The 21,125-nt window shown below is 46.2% G+C and overlaps 1 protein-coding gene across 4 annotated transcripts in view; it reads left to right on the forward strand.

Moving 5' to 3' along the window:
* pikfyve (phosphoinositide kinase, FYVE finger containing) overlaps positions 1-21,125 on the forward strand; it is a 215,381-nt gene that overhangs the window by 105,425 nt on the left and 88,831 nt on the right. For all 4 annotated transcript variants that reach the window (XM_070876033.1, XM_070876034.1, XM_070876035.1 and 1 more), the window contains exons 7-11: positions 9,094-9,183; positions 11,263-11,401; positions 11,781-11,938; positions 14,327-14,438; positions 18,170-18,317. In XM_070876033.1, coding sequence (XP_070732134.1) covers positions 9,094-9,183; positions 11,263-11,401; positions 11,781-11,938; positions 14,327-14,438; positions 18,170-18,317 — 647 coding nt within the window. The remainder of the gene's footprint in view (positions 1-9,093; positions 9,184-11,262; positions 11,402-11,780; positions 11,939-14,326; positions 14,439-18,169; positions 18,318-21,125) is intronic.

The raw sequence follows: 21,125 nt of genomic DNA on the forward strand, positions 1-21,125 counted from the left end.
AGCTAATGCTTGACACAAACATCTCTCTCGACGACAATCTCCATTGAACTCGGCAATGACAGGAGCTAATGTCCAAAAGTGTCCCAGGGCAGACAGTGAGCAAGGGCAGCTCTTCCCCGTCCATGCTGGGTCAGTGTGTAAGTGACAGCAGCCAGAGAGACTTAAAAAGGGCACAGGTTCATAGCCCTGTCCAGATCTTAGCAGGGAATATATATATGTAAGAATAACAAGCTTAAATTCAATCCATTACTATTATAATTACAATTTGCATCATTACAATATAAAATCTATACTTACTCGAGCTGAAGCAACCAGGCTGTTCCAACGCTTCCGGCACTCATGGAATGCCGAGGAGACCACGTCCGCAATCTCGGCCCAAATCTTTCTGTAGACCCGGGGTGGAGGTTTCCCATGCCCGCCCCAGGTTAATTGGTCCTACCGGGAGTGCACCTCCTGGAAGAGGGCCTCGTTATCCTCTTCCGAAAAGGGCTTTGCCCTCCTCCCCCCCCCCCCCCCCCCCCCACCCACATCACTGTCTGATGATATTTTCTCTCTTTATCTCTCTCATATATCTCTCTCACTCTGCTTTCCTCCTCTCCTCTCTCTGCCTTCTGCGCATGTGTGGATGACCCCTGACCTCCTGAAATGCGGGAAAACCTGTTTCCCCAAAAAAACGCATGCGCAGAATGCCGTTGCTTGGGAAGCTTTGCCTTTTACATCGCTGGGACCATATCACATCACCGGGCTATTGCTTCATCTTTTTCACATCGCTGGGCTAACGCTGAGCCGAAAGTCGCGATCCTAAAAATGGGAGATGTTCCAGTGATCATGAAGGCTGGAACATCGCCCATTTTTTGGGTGATAGTCAGCTAAGTGGAAGTCCTTACTTACTTAAGGAAGGATATACTGGCTTTGGAGGGGGTACAGAGACGATTCACTAGGCTGATTCTGGAGATGAGGGGGTTACCTTATCATGATAGATTGAGTAGACTGGGTCTTTACTCGTTGGAGTTCAGAAGGATGAGGGTGATCTTATAGAAACATTTAAAATAATGAAAGGGATAGACAAGATAGAGGTGGAGAGGTTGTTTCCACTGGTCAGGGAGAGTAGAACTAGGGGGCACAGCCTCAAAATACGGGGGAGCCAATTTAAAACCGAGTTGAGAAGGAATTTCTTCTCCCAGAGGGTTGTGAATCTGTGGAATTCTCTGCCCAAGGAAGCAGTTGAGGCTAGCTCATTGAATGTATTCAAGTCACAGATAGATTTTTAACCAATAAGAGAATTGAGGGTTACGGGGAGCGGGCGGATAAGTGGAGCTGAGTCCACGGCCAGATCAGCCATGATCTTATTGAATGGCAGAGCAGGCTCGAGGGGCTAGATGGCCTACTCCTGTTCCTAATTCTTATGTTCTTATGTAAAGTCTAGCCCACGTTGTTGATCTTTCTTCTTATCACTCATTTTTCATAAAAGTGGCAGCCTGGAAGTTTTTTTTTATTCGTTCATGGGATGTGGGTGTCGTTGGCAAGGCCAGCATTTATTGCCCATCTCTAATTGCCCTTAAGAAGGTGGTGTGAGCCGCTGCCTTGACCTGCTGCAGTCTGTCTGGCGAAGGTACTCGCACAGTGCTGTTAGGAAAGGAGTTCCTGGGTTTTGACCAAGCGACGATGAAGGAATGGCAATATACTTCCAAGTCAGGGTGATGTGTGACATGGAAGGGGAGGTGGTGGTGTTTCCATGTGCCTGCTGCTTTTGTCCTTCTAGTTGGTAGAGGTCGAGGGTTTTTGAGGTGCTGCCGAAGAAGTTTTGACGATATCCTGCAGTGCATCTTTTAGACGGTACACACTGCTGCCACGGTACGCTGGTGGTGAAGCGAGTGAATGTCATCCCATCCACCACCTTAAACAATCAAGCAGGCTGCTTTGTCTTGGATGGTGTTGAGCTTCTTGAGTGTTGTTGGAGCTGCACTCATCCAGGCAAGTGGAGAGTATTCCATCATCATCATCATAGGCAGTCCCTCGAACAAGGATGACTTGCTTCCACACCAAAAGGGATGAGTTCATAGATGTTTCAGTGAAAGACCCAATATTCCCAGATGCCTGTGCGTGGATTTATTTAACGTTTGGTGACCGTTGCACATCAGCCACCACATGAGCTTGACAGAGCTAGGCCTTTATCCAGTGGCAAGGGTTAACCAGGACGACTGGAGACCAGCTCTGCTGCATGGACCTAGTGTGCACACAAATCGCAGGTGGGCTGGCCCATGCTGCTTCTGGGCCCCGTACCCTCATTTGCCGCACCTTTGCTACGACCTTCCTGCTCCTATGCTGTAACTGGGCCCTGCCGATGTTCCAGCCCACACTCTAACCGGCGACCTGGGCCTTGATGACGTCACCCAGTCACCCACCTCAAAGTTCTCACACACTTGGGACGACTTGCGCTGGAAGTTGTAGTGGCATGCTCCAGCTCTTATACTCCCGACCTGTGATGGTGTCCTCTCGCAGGTTGGGGTGGCCCATCGCACTCCTGACTTGTGCTTTGTAGATGGTGGAAAGGCTTTGTGGAGTCAGGAGGTGAGACGCTTGCTGCAGAATACCCAGCCTCTAAACTGCTCTTGTAGCCAAAGTATTTATGTGGTTGGTTCAGTTAAGTTTCTGGTCAATGGTGACTCCCAGGATGTTGGTGGGGGATTGGGCGATGGTAATGCTGTTCAATGTCAAGGAGCGGTGGTTAGACTCTCGCTTGTTGGAGACGGTCATAACCTGGTACTTGTGTGGCATGAGTATTACCTGCCACTTATCAGCCCAAGCCTGAATGTCATCCAGGTCTTGCTGCAGCAGGCATGGACTGCTTCATTATCTGAGGATTTTCGAATGGCACTGAACACTGTGCAATCATCAGCGAACATCCCCACTTCTGACCTTAATGATGGAAGGATGTTTATTGATGCAACAACTGAAGATGATTAGGCCCAGCACACTGCCCTGAGGAACTCTTGCAGCGATGGCCTGGGGCTGTGATGATTGACCTCCAACCACCGCAACCATCTTTCTTTGTGCTAGGTATGATTCCAGCCAGTGGAGAGTTCCCCCCCCCCCTCCACCGATTCCCACTGACTTCAGTTTTATCAGGGCTCCTTGATGCCATACTCTATCAGATGCTGCTTTGATGGCAAAGGCAGTCACTCTCACCTCACCTCTGGTATTCAGCTCTTGTCCATTTTGGATAAAGGCTGTAATGAGGGCTGGAGCCGAGTGGTCCTGGTGGAACAGATTATTGGCGAGCAGATTATTGGTGAGCAAGTGCCATATGATAACACTGTCAACAACATCTTCCATCATTTTGCTGATGATTGAGAGTAGACTGGTGGGGCGGTAATTGGCCGGATTAGATTTATCCTGTTTCTTGTGGTCAGGACATACCTGGGCCGTTGTCCACATTGAAGGATAGTTGCCAGTGTTGCAGCTGTATTGGAACAGCTTGGCTAGAGGTGCAGCTTGTTCTGGTGCACAAGTCTTCAGCACAAAAGCCGGGATGTTGTCGGAGCCCAAATCTTTTGCTATATCCAGTGCGCTCAACCATTTCTTGATATCACGTGGAGTGAATCGAATTGGCTGAAGACTGGCTTCTGTATTGGTGGGGACCTCCAGAAGACGCCGATATGGAACATCCACTTGGCACTTCTGGCTGAAGATGGTTGCAAACACTTCATCTTTGTCTTTTGCATTCATGTGCTGGGCTCCGCCATCATTGAGGATATTCATGTAGCCTGTTCCTCCCATTAGTTGTTCCATGGTCCACTACCATTCACAACTGGTTGTGGCAGGACTGCAGAGCTTTGACATGATCTGTTGATTGTGGGATTGCTTAGGCCTACCTATAGCATGTTGCTTTCACTTTCTAGCATGCATGTAGTTCTGTGTTGCAGCTTCCCCAGGTTGGCATCTCATTTTTAGGTACACCTGGCATGCTCTTCTACACTCCTCAAAGGTAGTAATCTCAGGATTGCTACCAGTGCCACATTCTAGTCAGAGTAGGAATTGCAGGATAGCCCAGATGAATACGTGGCTTGAGGAATGGTGCAAGGGGGGGGGATTCAAATTCCTGGGATTGGAACTGGTTCTCTGGGAGGTGGGACAAGTACAAACCGGACAGTCTGCAACTGGGCAGGACTGGAACTGATGTCCTAGGTGGAGTGTTTGCTCGTGCTGTTGGGGAGGGTTTAAACTAAAAAGGCAGAGGGATGGGAATCTATGCAGGGAGACAGAGGGAAATAAAAAGGGGACAGAAGCAAAAGGTAGGAAGGAGAAAAGCAAGAGAGGAGGACAGAGAAATCAAGGGCAAAAATCAAAAAGGGCCACATTACAACATAATTCTAAAAGGACAGAAAAAGCAGCAAACCTGAGGACTGGGAGAAATTTAGAATTCAGCAGAAGAGGATTAAGCATTTAATTAGGAAGGGTAAAATAGAGTATGAGAGTAAGCTTGCAGGGAACATAAAAACTGATAGAAGTTTTTGCAATCGATATGTGAAGAGAAAAAGGTTAGTGAAGACTAATGTAGGTCCGTTGCAGTCAAAAACAGGTGAATTCATAATGGGGAACAAGGAAATGGCAGACCAACTGAACAAATTCTTTGGTTCTGTCTTCACTAAGGAAGACATGAATAACTTCCCGAAAATACTTGGGGACCGAGGGTCTAGCGAGAAGGGGGAACTGAGGGAAATCCTTATTAGTCAGGAAATGGTGTTCGGGAAATTGAAGGGACTGAAGGCCGATAAATCCTCAGAGCTTGATAGTCTGCATCCCAGAGTACTTAAGGAAGTGGCCCTAGAAATAGTAGATGCATTGGTGGTCATTTTCCAACATTCCATGGACTCTGGATCAGTTCCTATGGATTCGAGGGTAGCTAATGTAACCCCACTTTTTAAAAAAAAAAAGAGGGAGAGAGAAAACAGGGAATTGTAGACCGGTTAGCCTGACATAGGTGGTGGGGAAAATGTTGGAATCAATTATTAAATATGTAATAGCAGCGCATTTGGAAAGCAGTGACAGGATCGGTCTGAGTCAGCATGGATTTATGAAAGGGAAATCATGCTTGACAAATCTTCGAGAATTTTTTGAGGATGTAACTAGTAGAGTGGACAAGGGAAAACCATTGGATGTGGTGTATTTGGACTTTAAAAAGGCTTTTGACAAGGTCCTACACAAGAGATTAGTGTGCAAAATTAAGTCACATGGTATTGGGGGTAATGTATTGACGTGGATAGAGAACTGGTTGGCAGACAGGAAGCAAAAAGTAGAACTAAACGTGTCCTTTTCAGAATGGCAGGCAGTGACTAGTGGGGTGCCGCAGGGTTCAGTGCTGGGACCCCAGCTATTTACAATGTACATTAATGATTTAGACGAAGGAATTGAATGTAATATCTCCAAGTTTGCAGATGACACTAAGCTGTGTGGCAGGGCGAGCTGCTAGGAGGCTGCAGGGGGACTTGGACAGGTTAGGTGAGTGGGCAAATGCATAGCAGATGCAGTATAATGTGGATAAGTATGAGGTTATCCACTTTGGTGGCAAAAACAGGAAGACAGATTATCTGAATGGTGACCAATTTGTAAAAGGGGAGGTGCAACGAGACCTGGGTGTCATGGTACCTCAGTCATTGAAGGTAGGCATGCAGGGACAGCAGGTAGTAAAGAAAGCAAATGGCATGCTGGCCTTCATAGCAGGGGATTTGAGTATAGGAGCAGGGAGGTCTTACTGCAGTTGTACAGGGCCTTGGTGACACCACACCTTGAGTATTGTGTGCAGTTTTGGTTTCCTAATCTGAGGAAGGACATTCTTGCTATTGAGGGAGTGCAGTGAAGGTTCACCAGACTGATTCCCGGGATGGCATGACTAACATATGAAGAAAGACTGGATCGACTAGGCTTATATTCACTGGAATTTAGAAGAATGAGAGGGGATCTCATAGAAACATATAAAATTCTGACAGGATTGGACAGGTTAGATGCAGGAAAACTGTTCCCGATGTTGGGGAAGTCCAGAACCACGGGTCACAGTCTAAGGATAAGAGGTAAGCCATTTAGGACCGAGATGAGGAGAAACTTCTTCACTCAGAAAATTGAGAGCATGTGGAATTCTCTACCACAGAAAGTTGTTGAGGCCAGTTCGTTAGATATATTCAAAAGGGAGTTAGATGCGGCTAAAGGGATCAAGGGGTACGGAGAGAAAGCAGGAATGGGGTACTGAAGTTGCATGATCAGCCATGATCATATTGAATGGTGGTGCTGGCTCGAAGGGCCGAATGGCCTACTTCACCTATTTTCCATCTTTCTATGTTTCCTCGTTAAACCAGGGTTGATCCCCTGGCTTCCTGGTGATGGTAGAGTGTGGGATATCCCAGACCATGAGATTAGATTGTGGTGGAATACAATTCTGCTGCTGATGGCTCACACGCCTCATGGATGCCCAGTTTTGCGCTGAATCTACCCCATTTAGCACGGTAGTATCACACAACACAATGGAGAGTATCCTCAGTGTGAAGACGGGACTTCGTCTCCATAATGACTGTGCGGTGGTCACTGCTACCAATGCTGTCATGAACAGATGCATCTGCGACAGGTAGATTGGTGAGGACGAGGTCAAGTAGCTTTTTCCCCTCGTGTTGGTTCTCTTGTCATCTGTCGCAGCAGGCCCAGTCTGGCAGCTTGTATCCTTCATGACTCGGCCAGCTCGATCAGTAGTGGTGCTAATGAGCCAGTCTTGGATGGATATTGAAGTCCCCCACCCAGAGTACATTCTGTGCTCTTGCTACCCTCAATGCTTCTTCCAAGTGGTGTTCAACATGTACTGATTCATGAGCTGAGGGAGGGTGGGAGGTGGTAATCAGCAGGAGTTTTTCTTGGCAATGCTTGACCTGAAGCCATGAGATTTCATGTGATCTGGAGTCAGTGTTGAAGACTCAACAAGACAAAGGTCCTCTTCCAACCTGACCCCGCCACATAGCACTGACTCTCAGTCATCAAGATTCACGGCGCAACCCTGAACAACGTGGACCACTTTCCATACATCGGGAGCCTATTATCAGCAAGGGCAAACATAGATGACGAGGTTCAACAGCGCCTCCAGTGCGCCAGCGCAGCCTTCGGCCGCCTAAGGAAGAGAATGTTCGAAGATCAGCCCTCAAATCTGGCACCAAGCTTATGGTCTAAAGGCCGGAATGATACCCGCCCTCCTGTATTGGCTCAGATGTGGACCATGTACAATAGACACTCAAATCGCTGGCGAAATACCACCAGCGTTGTCTCTGCAAGATCCTGCAAATACCCTGGGAGGACAGATGCACCAACATTAGCGTCCTCGTTCAGGCCAACATCCCCAGCATCGAAGTACTGACCACACTCGACCAGCTCCGTTGTGCGGGCCATGTTGTTTGCATGCCTGACACAAGACTTCCAAAACAAGCGCTCTACTCAGAACTCCTTTATGGCAAGCGAGCCCCAGGTGGGCAGAGGAAATGTTTCAAGGACCCCCTCAAAGCCTCCCTGATAAAGTGCAACATTTCCACTGACATCTGGGAGTCCCTGGCCAAAGACTGCCCTAACTGGAGGAAGAGCATCTGTGAGGGCGCTGAGCACCTCGAGACTTGTCGCCGAGAGCATGCAGAAAGCAAGCGCAGGCAGCGGAAGGAGCGTGCAGCAAACCAGACTCCCCACCCACCCTTTCCTTCAACGACTGTCCCACCTGTGACAGAGACTAATTCCCGTATTGGACTGTACAGTCACCTGAGAACTCACTTTTATAATGGAAGTAAATCTTCCTCGATTTCAAGGGACTGCCTATGATGATGATGATGATAACTCTCGGGGCCACTCCTTCCCGACTGTATACCACTGTGCTGCCACCTCGACTGGGTCTGTCTTACCGGTGAGACAGGACATACCCAGGGATGGTGATGGAGTAGTCTGGGACATTTGCTGAAAGGTATTTTTCTGTGAGTATGACTGTCAGGTTGTTGCTTGACTAGTCTGTGGGACAATTTTGTCACAAATCCTTAGATGTTGGTGAGGAGGGTTTGACTGGACTGGATGTGTAGTTGTCATGGCCGGTGCTGAGGTCGATGCCTGGTGATCCATCTGGTTTTATTATTATTTCTTGTAGTGTTTTTTTTTACAACTGAGTGGCTTGCGAGGGCAGTTAAGAGTCAACCACATTGCTGGGGGTCTGGAGTCACATATAGGACAGCAGATTTCCTTTTCTAAAGGACATTAGTGAACCAGATGGGTTTTTACGACAATCTGATAGTTTCATGGTCACCATTACTGATGCTAGCTTTTAAAAAATGTATTTACTCAATTGAAATTCCACTGCTATCTTGGTGGGATATGAACTCTTGTCTCTGGATTACTAGTTCTGTAACTTAACCACTGTGCTACTGTTTCCTTAATGTGTCCTGAAAATATGACCCATCATTCCTTGGATGGGTCCCATATTTGAATTTGAGAAAGTTGGTGGTCAGATCTTGAACCTGAGTTCATGCAATCATAAGTTTCTCTCTCTCAAATGTTACATAGAACAAGTTCTTGTGTACAGCAGATCAGCGGAAGGTTACTTGATCAAGATGGCATGGTTCGGAGTTCTTAGTGGGAAAATATTTTAGGTGATTTTCCTCTGAAAGGAGGGGACAAGGAAGAAGACCAAGAATATTAACATTCTTTTAATAAGATTCTTCAAGATTGGGTTGGAAGTCAAGAACTCCAATTACAAAGAAGCAGCCAAGACTTTCCCAATTACTAATGTTGCTAATAATGTGCCAGTCATTACAATACACCTTTTAAATGGCTCTTACATAATGTATGATAACAATGGTGAACTGCTTTGTGTGGTAATGTGCTGTTTAATATTGTAAATTGAACTTGTATAACATTAATTGGGTTTGGAGCAGACTCATGGAATGATTATCTGGGCCTTGCTGCTTTTGATCTGCAGTTTTCAGCATATGTAATTCATTTGTTAAATTTTAAACTTTATAGTTAAGATAGGGCAGTAAACATTTAATTTTGGAATTGATTACATCATCTTTTTCTTTTAATTAGCTTGGGCCACCAAGATTCACAGAATACTACTTTGACAACACGCCTCACAACTGTACAGGAAGATGTAGGAAAGTCACCTGCACGAAAAAGGTATGTTGGAAAAAAATTAAATTGTATTCCTGTTTGCTATAACTTTTCTCATTTGTGACCTTTTCTGTTTTTTATTGTAGGAAATCACAATTTAAAAGTGTTCATTTAAAAAAAAATCACAACACAATGTAGGCCTCAAAGCTCAATGTCGGGATTTCCTCCCATCAAGCAAAACATTTTGGCTGTAAACTAACGGGCCAAATTGGAGGAACATGTATTGAAATGAAGCTGCAAAGTTAATATTCCTCTAATTCATTTTCAAAACTTAAAAATACAATTTTCGCATGTTTTTAGTATTATAACCGCTCTCAAAAGCATTTTGGAAATGTGACCATAAAGAGTACAATGGCCTTGCAGTTCTATTGTCAACTTTGATTCATCAGTATGACCATTGAAGTCCTATATTGATGCTTTAAGTATTAAATAGCACTGAATTATCAGTTCTGTTCTAGAGATTATTTTTAAAGAGTAAGGAAAGTGCAGCGAGAAGGAATGGAGAGATGCCTTCAGTATGAAGTGCTCTTCCATCTCTAACTTTTTAACTATCATATCTTGTATCTGCTTAGCTTTTAATTATTTTGGTTTTCTTGGGTCTTCAGTCGCATTTGACGTTGCTATGACGTGTTGCAAAGAAAATCTACATAAATTTATTTTTTCCTTTTGAATTCAACAAAGGAGAGCTCTTTGTAGTGAACTTTTTTCTCTTTGATTTTTCTTTTCATTTTTTTAATATAATTTCAGATGACCAGGGCTTATAACTCACAGTGGAAAAATATACATGGTATTTTGTTTAGTTTGACCATTAGAAACATAGAAACATAGAAAATATGTGCAGGAGTAGGCCATTCAGCCCTTCGAGCCTGCACCGCCATTCAATAAGATCATGGCTGATCATTCCTTCAGTACCTCTTTCCTGCTTTCTCTCCATACCCCTTGATCCCCTTAACCGTAAGGGCCATATCTAACTCCCTCTTGAATATATCCAACGAACTTGTATCAACAACTCTCTGCAGCAGGGAATTCCACAGGTTAACAACTCTCTGAGTGAAGAAGTTTCTCCTCATCTCAGTCCTAAATGGCCTATCCCTTATCCTAAGACTATGTCCCCTGGTTCTGGACTTCCCCAACATCGAGAACATTCTTCCCGCATCTAACCTGTCCAGTCCCATCAGAAACTTATGTTTCTATGAGATCCCCTCTCATCCTTCTAAAATGCCAGTGAATAAAGGCCCAGTTCATCCAGTATCTCCTCATATATGACATTCACTTGTATTGTGTAATAACCCACTGAGTTTAGAGTAAGCTGCCATATCATTTAAATTGAAGATTGAACACATGCTCCTTATGTGTTCCTGCAACATTCATAAGTGTCTCCTGCACTCTTTTACAGTTGGGCTCTTTAAGGAAGGATTTCCTCTATTGGCTGATTCATGTGGGGTGCGTTAATGCTGATAAGCAACCTTTGCTGCTGATACGAGATCTGAATTTGGTGCTTCACAAGCCTTTCAGCCACTGCATCTTGTGACAAATTCTAACATTAAAAAATAGTTGCTTTGATTTTCACCAGGAGAATGAGTGAACCTGTGGTATTGATCAATTTAATAGGACCTCCATCTGACATGAGAATAGGGCTTGTTCATAGGCTTCACCGTAGAACTAATGTTCCTTTAAACTCACAGTATAAATTCTGCCCAGGTATGTCCTGTCCATAATTTGTATTAAACTTGTGTTGAAAGGATTCGGTCAATTTGCTAAACAAAAAGTTGTCTCTACTCTAGAGTGCATACTCTTTGGGCTCAGTTTTCCCAGTGGAGAATTGCCAGATGGCTTGTGGAATGTATTTTATATGCTTGCCACTTAAGATGAAAGTGATTATAAAATATTAAAACTCGCTTTGTCTTGGGCCTGTCCCAAAAATGTTAATCGACAAAATATCTATAAAATTACTTATTTTGAACAATCCCATTTCTTTTCTCAAATGTTATTGATTGGATCTCACTGCTTGTTTTAGGTGAAGGACGTTACAAAAGTTACACATCTTGCCACTTTTGTTTGATTTTATTTTCCTTTTCATAACAGGTCTGCAAGTATCACTAATCTTTCTCTCGACCGATCAGCTTCACCCATGGTTCCTTCATATGACAGCTCTATCAGCCCTCAAGCCTCTCGGGCATATGTTAAAACAGACCCCAATGAAGATGAAAGAAAAATTCTTCTGGTATTGCCGCAACTTGGGTTTTAATGTTTTCTGCAAATTCGAGAAGACAAGGGAGGCAGAATGTTTTTTGTGTAAATTACTGTAATGCAAATTGCTGGTTTTCTATTTGTTCACTTTCATTATTTTTGCTTGTTTAGCCCCCAACATGCACAACTGTTCCTTGGTGATCTCTATCAATGACATTGGTCTGCATCACCCTCATAATCTGGCTATAATTGGGCACTTGCTCTCTATAGGGAACTGCGATTCTTAACTTTTATTTTACTTTATGTTGCAATACATTGATATACTGTCCACTGTGAAATGGAGACATGGTGTTTTGATCCAAAGTATTTTTGTTGTTTTAAAAGCCATCTCGAATTTCTACTCTTCATTTTAGGACTCTGTACAACTGAAAGACCTTTGGAAGAAAATATGCCATCACAGCACTGGCATGGAGTTCCAGGATCATCGATATTGGTTGCGAACTTATCCCAATTGCATAGTGGGAAAGGAATTGGTGAACTGGTTGATTAGAAATGGACACATAACTACACGGTAATTTGCATAACTGAAGTTGAGGGGGTCCAAAATGTATCTGACACACTTACACACCAGTCAGTGAAGAAGTAATCAATTAATGCAAAGTAGAAGCCCCCTATTCTGTTTTTTTTGTGTACCATTGCTCATGGATTTGGGGGAAAATGAAAGGGTTTAGTACTTGAGACTGAAGTAACTTTATTTGCATTTCTCTTGTGAGCATCTTTTCCATCGTGCCACACCACGACCAGGTTGTATTGCTAATCCTTGGTGTGTTTCTTATCTGTTTGAGATTAGTAGGATGTTTGAACCATGGATTGTTCTGACTAATGTTGTTGCTTTGGGACACGCACCCTGTGTGTATTGTTGCATTTCTGGCCACTAATAGTATCAGACCTCAGCTCCCACTTCACAGTAAGGGTGCACCCAGCACCTTGGCAGGGAGGCCTGGCTTCATTCCTCCATTCACTCACTAGCAGTTATTTGGGCAGCTAAAGTGGTATTGCCACTGTGGTATTCCATTGCTCCTGGCCTGCTACAGCAGGTAGTCACATAGCTTCCATAGTGCATGTTGCACAATATATGTAACTATGTCTGCTCTCAGGCACTTGCATGCTATCCAGCATGATTCACAGACCCACAGCTTCAAGCTTCATTTTTTTTAAATGCCCTCTTTTCCTGCTATTTTTAAGATTTTTTTTTCCCCTCTCCCCCACGCTCTCATTCTCCTACATTTCATTTTTTTGTATTTTAGATTTATCTTCTCGCCTGCTTTACTTTCTGTTTGCTCCCTTTTACCTTTTTTTTTCTTCCCAGCTTCAGGCCACCTTTGTTGCTGTCCCTGGCCTCTTCCTCTTCACACAATCTTTTTAATGTTCTATTGAGTTTTTCTGCCCCCCACGACCCCCCACCCCTCCTTTTCTAATGTGCAAACAGTACTGCACCAATAATTTTTGATTTAAAAAAAAAAAAAAAAAAAATTGTAACATTGAAAAAGTCGCTGCAAAACTCCAGGTGTGAGTGTAAAGGTAAGTCTGAAAAAGTAGGTAGAACTCAAAGTGGGGACGGGTGGACTACCAGCCTGAGGTAATTGAAGGGGAGCTGGAGGTGAGGGAACTGAGATCAAGAAAGGGAAGCCTCAGACAAGTCAGGAGCTAGTTGAGCCTGACGCTGCAGGGAGCCAGGTGTATGCCTGGCATCTGATCCTTGTGTCTGGACAAGCTCATGAATCTACCATGAACTGATCATATCCTCGAGCAAGGATTTGCCAACAGATTGATTTTATATTATAGAAATTAATATGGATAGATTTATAACTGTTTCCTGTAATAACCAAGTACTTTTGTTTTTCAGAGATGCCATGCTCAACAACAGCGTTAATTACAATTTTACACTCACATTTTTACTCCGAGTTAAGACTTAGTTGTCTTTGACTATTGAAACAAGTTTTATTAAATTTACTGAAACCAAAGTATCATTTTTAGGGGCCCCTTTTTGTTTTGCCACACTATTCAGCACACTGAGTCGACTGCCAAGTTAATGTGTGAACATTAAAAGACATGCAAGAGCGTGTTTTAATTTTTCTCATTTTTAAATATCCCCAACTCCAATGCGCACTATTCTTCTTAAATACTATTATTTTTACTTTGAAACAGTGTCCCATACCTGCTTTTGGTTTCATGTGAAACCGAGGTCCCATCTACTTCTGGTGGTTCAAGTAGCTGTTAAAGATGCAATGGTGCTATTTAAAGAAGAGCAGGAAGTTCTCCTGATGCCTTGCCAATGTTGCTCCCTCATTCTGCACTTCCCAATACAGATTAGCTAGACATTCATGACTGATTGTGTTAAAATGGCTGCCATGTTTGGCTTTTTATGTAGTCACTGTATTTCAAAGTAGTTCACAATATGACATTACTGGTGCTGTCTAAATCCAAGTTTTTCTTTTCTCTTTTTGTTTCCTGCTCCACTTCAACTTGTTTCATTGTAAAGATAAAATTCACAACTGAAATGAGTTTTCATTTTAACTAAAGTTTGTATGCGATTTTAACAGCACAACATTTTTGTTCTATTTGATCTCTAAGTCAGCTTGTACGATATGAAAATAATAAATATGAATGGTTCCTCTTCTTTTTCTTCCAAATCTGAAACTTCATAATATATTTTGTGCATGATGATTAGAGTTTGTGCTATATATAGAGTACCTGATGTGCTATATACTTTGTCTCAAAAGGATTATGTATGTAAGTACGAACCGATCACGGAATAATGATTCCACACTTTACTCTCACTTTTAGGAGTTGAGCGGTACTTTGGAAATTTGTAAAGTAACACACAGTATCTTGAGTTGTAGTTTTGTGTATTTCAGTGTTACAACAGCACCTATTTCATTGTGTCTTCCTTTTTCAGAGCTCAGGCAATTGCCATTGGTCAGGCATTAATGGATGGACGATGGTTTGACTGTGTAACCCATCATGATCAGCTTTTTAGGGATGAATATGCCTTGTACAGACCGTTGCAAGTAAGTGAATGTAGCAGCACTTGTCTGATTCAGCATTGGCTGGCTATGGTTACACAGTAATAATGATCTTGTAGTTATAAACATTATAGTTTATAACTACATATAGTGCTTTATCCCAATAAAATCTGCCTTGTATTAATTGGAAAATTATCTTTGTGGTTTATTTCTACAGTAATAATGTTATTCTAAATGTACCGAAGAGCCAATTAAAAACATGAAAAAAATTTGAAGGATTTAACCATATCAGGGAGGGAAAGATAAGCAAACTGTAGCAAATCATCTTCAGCACAAGCCTCTGCTACAATCAAGAACCCAGTGTTGTTATAATTTTTATTTATATAGCGCCTTTAAAGTAGTAAAACGTCCCAAGGCAACAGTGTAACAAAATAAAACCGATAAATTTAACAGCGAGCCACAAAAGAAGAAATTACGGCAGATGATCAAAAGTTTGGTTAAAGACGATGGGCTGGATTTTCGGCTCATTTGCGCCCCGTTTAGCGCCTGGGCGGGGTGCAAAACAATTTTTTTATTGGCGTCAAAGGAGGTGCAGAAGATTTTGCGGCCAGGCAGAACTTTTGGCAGTGGTATTGCGGCGGCGCTAAAATTTAGCTCCTGCCCGCTGTTTTCACCGATTGGATGACGTAAATTGGTATGCAACGCCGCGCTAGAGCCCCAGGCAGAATTCTTGACATATTACCCGATTTAACGTTCGCCTGGGAACCCGCCAGCAAAAAGCAGCCGGACCCTGGGCGTACCCGGTGCTAACGCCGCCATCTTTAAAACGGAGGAGAGAGTCTGAGTTATGTGCTTAAAGGATTGGGAGACGAAGGCTGTGTTTTTAATTGTGAAGTTTTATGTGAGTTTATAGTTCGTTTTAAAGTACATTTAAGGACATTTTAAAAGATGGGGGCCATACTATGTCAGCCATTAATGTTGGCTGCTATATTTGTATGGTGTCGAGCTGGAAGAAGGCTAATTGAGCATTTTCAATGTAATCGAAGAGGTCGCATAGAAACATAGAAAATAAGTGCAGGAGCAGGCCATTCGGCCCTTCGAGTCTGCACCATCATTCAATATGATCATAGCTGATCATGCAACTTCAGTACCCCATTCCTGCTTTCTCTCCATACCCCTTGACCCCTTTAGCCGTAAGGGCCACATCTAACTCCCTTTTGAATACATCTAACGAACTGGCCTCAACAACTTTCTGTGGTAGAGAATTCCGCAGGTTCACAATTCTCTGAGTGAAGAAGTTTCTCTCATCTCGGTCCTAAATGGCTTACCCCGTACCCTTAGACTGTGACCCCTGGTTCTGGACTTCCCCAACATCGGGAACATTCTTCCTGCATCTAACCTGTCCAATCCCTTCAGAATGTTATATTTTTCTATGAGATCCCTTCTCATTCTTCTAAATTCCAGTGATCCAGTCTTTCTTCATATGTCAGTCGTGCCATCTCAGCAATCAGTCTGGTGAACCTTCGCTGCACTCCCTCAATAGCAAGTATGTCCTTCCTCAGATTAGGAGACAAAAACTGTACACAATATTCAAGTTGTGGCCTCACCAAGGCCCTGTACAACTTGCAGTAATACCACCCTGCTCCTATACTCAAATCCTCTCGCTATGAAGGCCAACATGCCATTTGCCGCCTTTACCGCCTGCTGTACCTGCATGCCAACTTTCAATGACTGAGGCACCATGACAGCCAGGGCTCGTTGTACCTCGCCTTTTCCTAATCTGTCACCATTCAGATAATATGCTGCCTTCCTGTTTTTGCCACCAAAGTGGATAACCTCACATTTATCCACATTATACTGCATCTGCCATGCATTTGCCCACTCATCTAATCTGTCCAAGTCACCCTGCAGCCTCTTAGCATTCTCCTCACAGCTCACACTGCCACACAGTTTAGTGTCATCTGCAAACTTGGAGATATTACATTCAATTCCTTCGTCTAAATCATTAATGTATATTGTAAATAGCTGGGGTCCCAGCACTGAACCTTGCGGTACCCTACTAGTCACTCCATGCCATTCTGAAAAGGACCCGTTTATTCCTACTCTTTGCTTCCTGACTGCCAACCAGTTCTCTATCCATGTCAATACATTACCCCCAATACCATGTGCTTTGATTTTGCACACCAATCTCTTGTGTGGGACCTTGTCAAAAGCCTTTTGAAAGTCCAAATACACCACATCTACTGGTTCTCCCTTGTCCACTCTACTAGTTACATCCTCAAAAAATTCTCGAAGATTTGTCAAGCATGATTTCCCCTTCATAAATCCATGCTGACTTGGACCAATCCTGTCACTGCTTTCCAAATGCGCTGCTATTTCATCCTTAATGATTGATTCCAACATTTTCCCCACTACTGATATCAGGCTAACCGGTTCATAATTATCCGTTTTCTCTCTCTTTCTTTTTTAAAAGTGGTGTTACATTAGCTACCCTCCAGTCCATAGGGACTGGTCCAGAATCGATAGACTGCGAGTGTAGAAAGCAAATTCTCCATTAGAAATGGCCTCTTTGTCACCATTTTACTAATCACAAAATTAATGTAGGTTTTGAAAAGCAGGTGCAACCAATTTGCTTTCAATGCCTCAAATAGCAGAGCAGGAAAGCGGGAAGGTTGGGTTCTACTGAAACATGACTGGGTTTTTGCTCTTCTGCGTGGAGTTCTCGTGAGGCGGGACATCTGCCTATCCCACCAAATCTGCCCTCCAAACAATTTTCCAAGTTTAAGGTTCTTCCTGTTTGCATGGTGAGCTCCCAGTGTGTTTCGTGCTCCCAAAAGTGAATTTGCCAGCGCAAAGGCACAAAATCCTAGCGATGTTGCAGCAGCTGCAGTGAGGTCCTTAAAGAGGTAGACGCACCCCATAGGTGGTATCAAGACTCAAAGACAAAAACTTTTGGCGGGTAAGCACTGGGCCAGACATGGTGGGAGGAGACCATACAAGAACCTCTCCTTTCAGTGGGGGAATTCTGAACCTTTACCACCACTTCCTGGGACTTCCTTCCACATGGTGTTTCCGAGAAACGACAGTAAGTGATGCAAACAGATGGGAAATCCTCTTGGGACCCAGGCCCTGTGCACGAGCCACCATTTGTGTGCAATTGGCAGGTAAAGAGTGGCCAGCGGTGATCCCCTCAGATTGGGGGAAGGAAAATTGTGATCAGGGCAGTGATGTGATGGTAGGCCTCACCACATGAATTTTCCCCCATTCCCACTTCAATCCTGCTCAGTTGTACGTGGGACCCTGGCCAAATCGTGTATGTTGAAGGTGATATATTTTTCTTGATTGTTAGATGGTTTGCTGCATGATGTATGTATTTTATTCTCAGTGTTTTATTTCTATGAAAAAGAGAAAACAATTAGATTTTCTAGCAAGTTCCTGTAATATTTGCTTTGAGGTATTAAATTTCAAACTTCTCTGGGTGTTAAACAATAAACAAATTAGTGAAATGGAATTGAGGTCTAAGGAAGTTATTGAACAATGAGAAGTATTTTTTAATCTATATATTATTCATATTTCATGCTGAACAAGTTCGTCTCTGTTGTATCTAGTATTTGAGTTTTCCCAGTTTAATGTTGACATTTACAACCAGCCTGTTTCAAAATAATTACATTCTTATCTGCCATACTAAGTAGCAGGATTTTGGTTTTGTATAGGAAGAGGAGTTTTCTTTACCATATAATTTTGACTGATTTTAAAAGCCAATGTCTGCATTCCAGAGTACAGAATTTTCTGAGACACCATCTCCTGACAGCGATTCAGTAAATTCAGTGGAAGGCAATTCTGAACCATCATGGTTTAAAGACATAAAGTTTGATGACAGCGACACTGAGCAGATGCAGGATGATGGAGAAGAAATCATGCAAAGTAAGTCACATTTTAATGATGCAGCAGATGAGGTTAATTCTTTATACTGAGGAATGGAGATTTTAGTAGTATCTGGGTATTTGTGTTGCTTATGTGAAGGAACAATAATTTTAAGCATACACAAACAAAAAATTGCTGTTAATATATAGTTCTTGCCAAATTAACTTTTTTCCAAAAAGGAGAGAAGCAGAAACCTGACTCCAGAGGAACTTGTGTTTAGAAAAAAGTACTACTCAGTAAACATTGAGAGCGCTTAATGTGGTTTTGCACTGTGAAGTTCATGAAGAGCATTTATAAAACTTTTGAGACATGGGGCCAAAGTTTCGGGCCGTGCCTAGAACGGCGCACCCCCGACCTGGACGGCCGTTTTTGCGCCCGAAAATGCGCCTAAAAAATAACTGCAGATTCTCCGGCTCCCTGCAGGTCGTTTGGAGCTCGGCACAGCACGAGCTGTGGGGCGCGGAGCCAGGTCCCTGCGCTGAAATCAGTGCCGGGACCTCTGCACAGGCGCGCTACAGTGGGCGCGCATGTGCAGTGGCTCCAGGCGCCTGAAACTGTGTGGGAAGGGCCCGAAGCACGCAGCCCCTAGCCCTGGACTAATGGCCTCACTGGGGCGGCGAAGAACAGGCTGCACCTCCCTCGTCCAGCTCCTGCTCTGGCTCCAGCTGGTCCCCTCTCTGCTCCGACGACCCCCCTAGCTCCCGTTCCGACGACCCCCGCCCCCCAACTTCGGCTTCCCCCGGCCACCTACCTTTAACTTCGGTCCGCTCCGCTCCCTCTTCCTTCGGTGGGGCCCGCCCGCCCGGCATCTTGCTGGGGGCGGGCCCCGCCCGGAGTCTTGGGCCCGGCTTCTTCAGGACAGCCAGTCCCGTTCAGCCCCCCTCTTCCCCTCTCCCCCTCTCCTCTCCACCCCCTTCTTCTCCCCCCCCTCCCTCCCTCCCTCTCTTCTTCCCCCCCCCCTCCCTCCCTCTCTTCTTCCCCCCCCCCTCCCTCCCTCTCTTTTCTTTCCCCCACCCCTCCCTCCCTCTCTTCTTCCCCCCCCCTCCCTCCCTCTCTTCTTCCCCCCCCCCTCCCTCCCTCTCTTCTTCCCCCTCCCTCCCTCTCTTCTTCCCCCCTCCCTCCCTCTCTTCTCCCCCCCCCCTCCCTCCCTCTCTTCTCCCCCCCTCCCTCCCTCTCTTCTCCCCCCCTCCCTCCCTCTCTTCTCCCCCCCTCCCTCCCTCTCTTCTCCCCCCCTCCCTCCCCTCTCTTCTCCCCCCCCTCCCTCCCTCTCTTCTCCCCCCCTCCCTCCCTCTCTTCTCCCCCCTCCCCTCCCTCTCTTCTCCCCCCCTCCCTCCCTCTCTTCTCCCCCCCTCCCTCCCTCTCTTCTCCCCCCCTCCCTCCCTCTCTTCTCCCCCCCTCCCTCCCTCTCTTCTCCCCCCCTCCCTCCCTCTCTTCTCCCCCCCTCCCTCCCTCTCTTCTCCCCCCCTCCCTCCCTCTCTTCTCCCCCCCTCCCTCCCTCTCTTCTCCCCCCCTCTCTTCTCCCCCCTCCCTCCCTCTCTTCTCCCCCCTCCCTCCCTCCCTCCCTCCCCTCCCTCCCTCCCTCCCTCCCCCCCCCCCTCCCTCCCTCCCTCCCCCCCCCCCTCCCTCCCTCCCTCTCTTCTCCCCCCCTCCCTCCCTCTCTTCTCCCCCCCCTCCCTCCCTCTCTTCTCCCCCCCCTCCCTCTCTCTCTTCTCCCCCCCCTCCCTCCCTCTCTTCTCCCCCCTCCCTCCCTCCCTCCCTCCCTCCCTCCCTCCCTCTCTTCTCCCCCCCTCCCTCCCTCTCTTCTCCCCCCCTCCCTCCCTCTCTTCTCCCCCCCTCCCTCCCTCTCTTCTCCCCCCCTCCCTCCCTCTCTCTCCCCCCCTCCCTCCCTCTCTTCTCCCCCCCTCCCTCCCTCTCTTCTCCCCCCCCTCCCTCCCTCTCTTCTCCCCCCTCCCTCCCTCTCTTCTCCCCCCCCTCCCTCCCTCCCTCTCTTCTCCCCCCTCCCTCCTCCCTCCCTCTCTTCTCCCCCCCTCCCTCCCCCCCTTCTTCCCCCCTCCCTCCCTCTCTTCTCCCCCCCTCCCTCCCTCTCTTCTCCCCCCCTCCCTCCCTCTCTTCTCCCCCCCCTCCCTCCCTTCTCCCCCCCCTCCCTCCCTCTCTTCTTCCCCCCCCTCCCTCTCTCTCTTCTCCCCCCCCCTCCCTCCCTCCCTCTCTTCTCCCCCCTCCCTCCCTCTCTTCTTCCCCCCTCCCTCCCTCTCTTCTCCCCCCCCTCCCTCTCTCTCTTCTCCCCCCTCCCTCCCTCTCTTCTCCCCCCCCCTCCCTCCCTCTCTTCTCCCCCCCCCTCCCTCCCTCTCTTCTCCCCCCTCCCTCCCTCTCTTCTCCCCCCCTTCTTCCCCCTCCCTCCCTCTCTTCTCCCCCCCTCCCTCCCTCTCTTCTCCCCCCCCTCCCTCCCTCTCTTCTCCCCCCCCTCCCTCCCTCTCTTCTCCCCCCCCTCCCTCTCTCTCTTCTCCCCCCCCCCTCCCTCCCTCCCTCTCTTCTCCCCCCTCCCTCCCTCTCTTCTCCCCCCTCCCTCCCTCTCTTCTCCCCCCTCCCTCCCTCCCTCCCTCTCTTCTCCCCCCTCCCTCCCTCCCTCCCTCTCTTCTCCCCCTCCCTCCCTCCCTCCCTCCCTCTCTTCTCCCCCCTCCTCCCCCTCCTCCCCTCGCTGTCAGAAACACATAGGCACTGACAGAGAGTGAGAGAGAGAGCGAGACACACACTGGGGGGCCCCCGTCCCAGCATGCTATTGGAGCACTCCCGGTGCTGCAGTCGGTGAGT

Source organism: Pristiophorus japonicus, chromosome 3, assembly GCF_044704955.1.
Source record: "Pristiophorus japonicus isolate sPriJap1 chromosome 3, sPriJap1.hap1, whole genome shotgun sequence".
In the NCBI taxonomy this organism is placed as follows: domain Eukaryota; kingdom Metazoa; phylum Chordata; class Chondrichthyes; family Pristiophoridae; genus Pristiophorus; species Pristiophorus japonicus.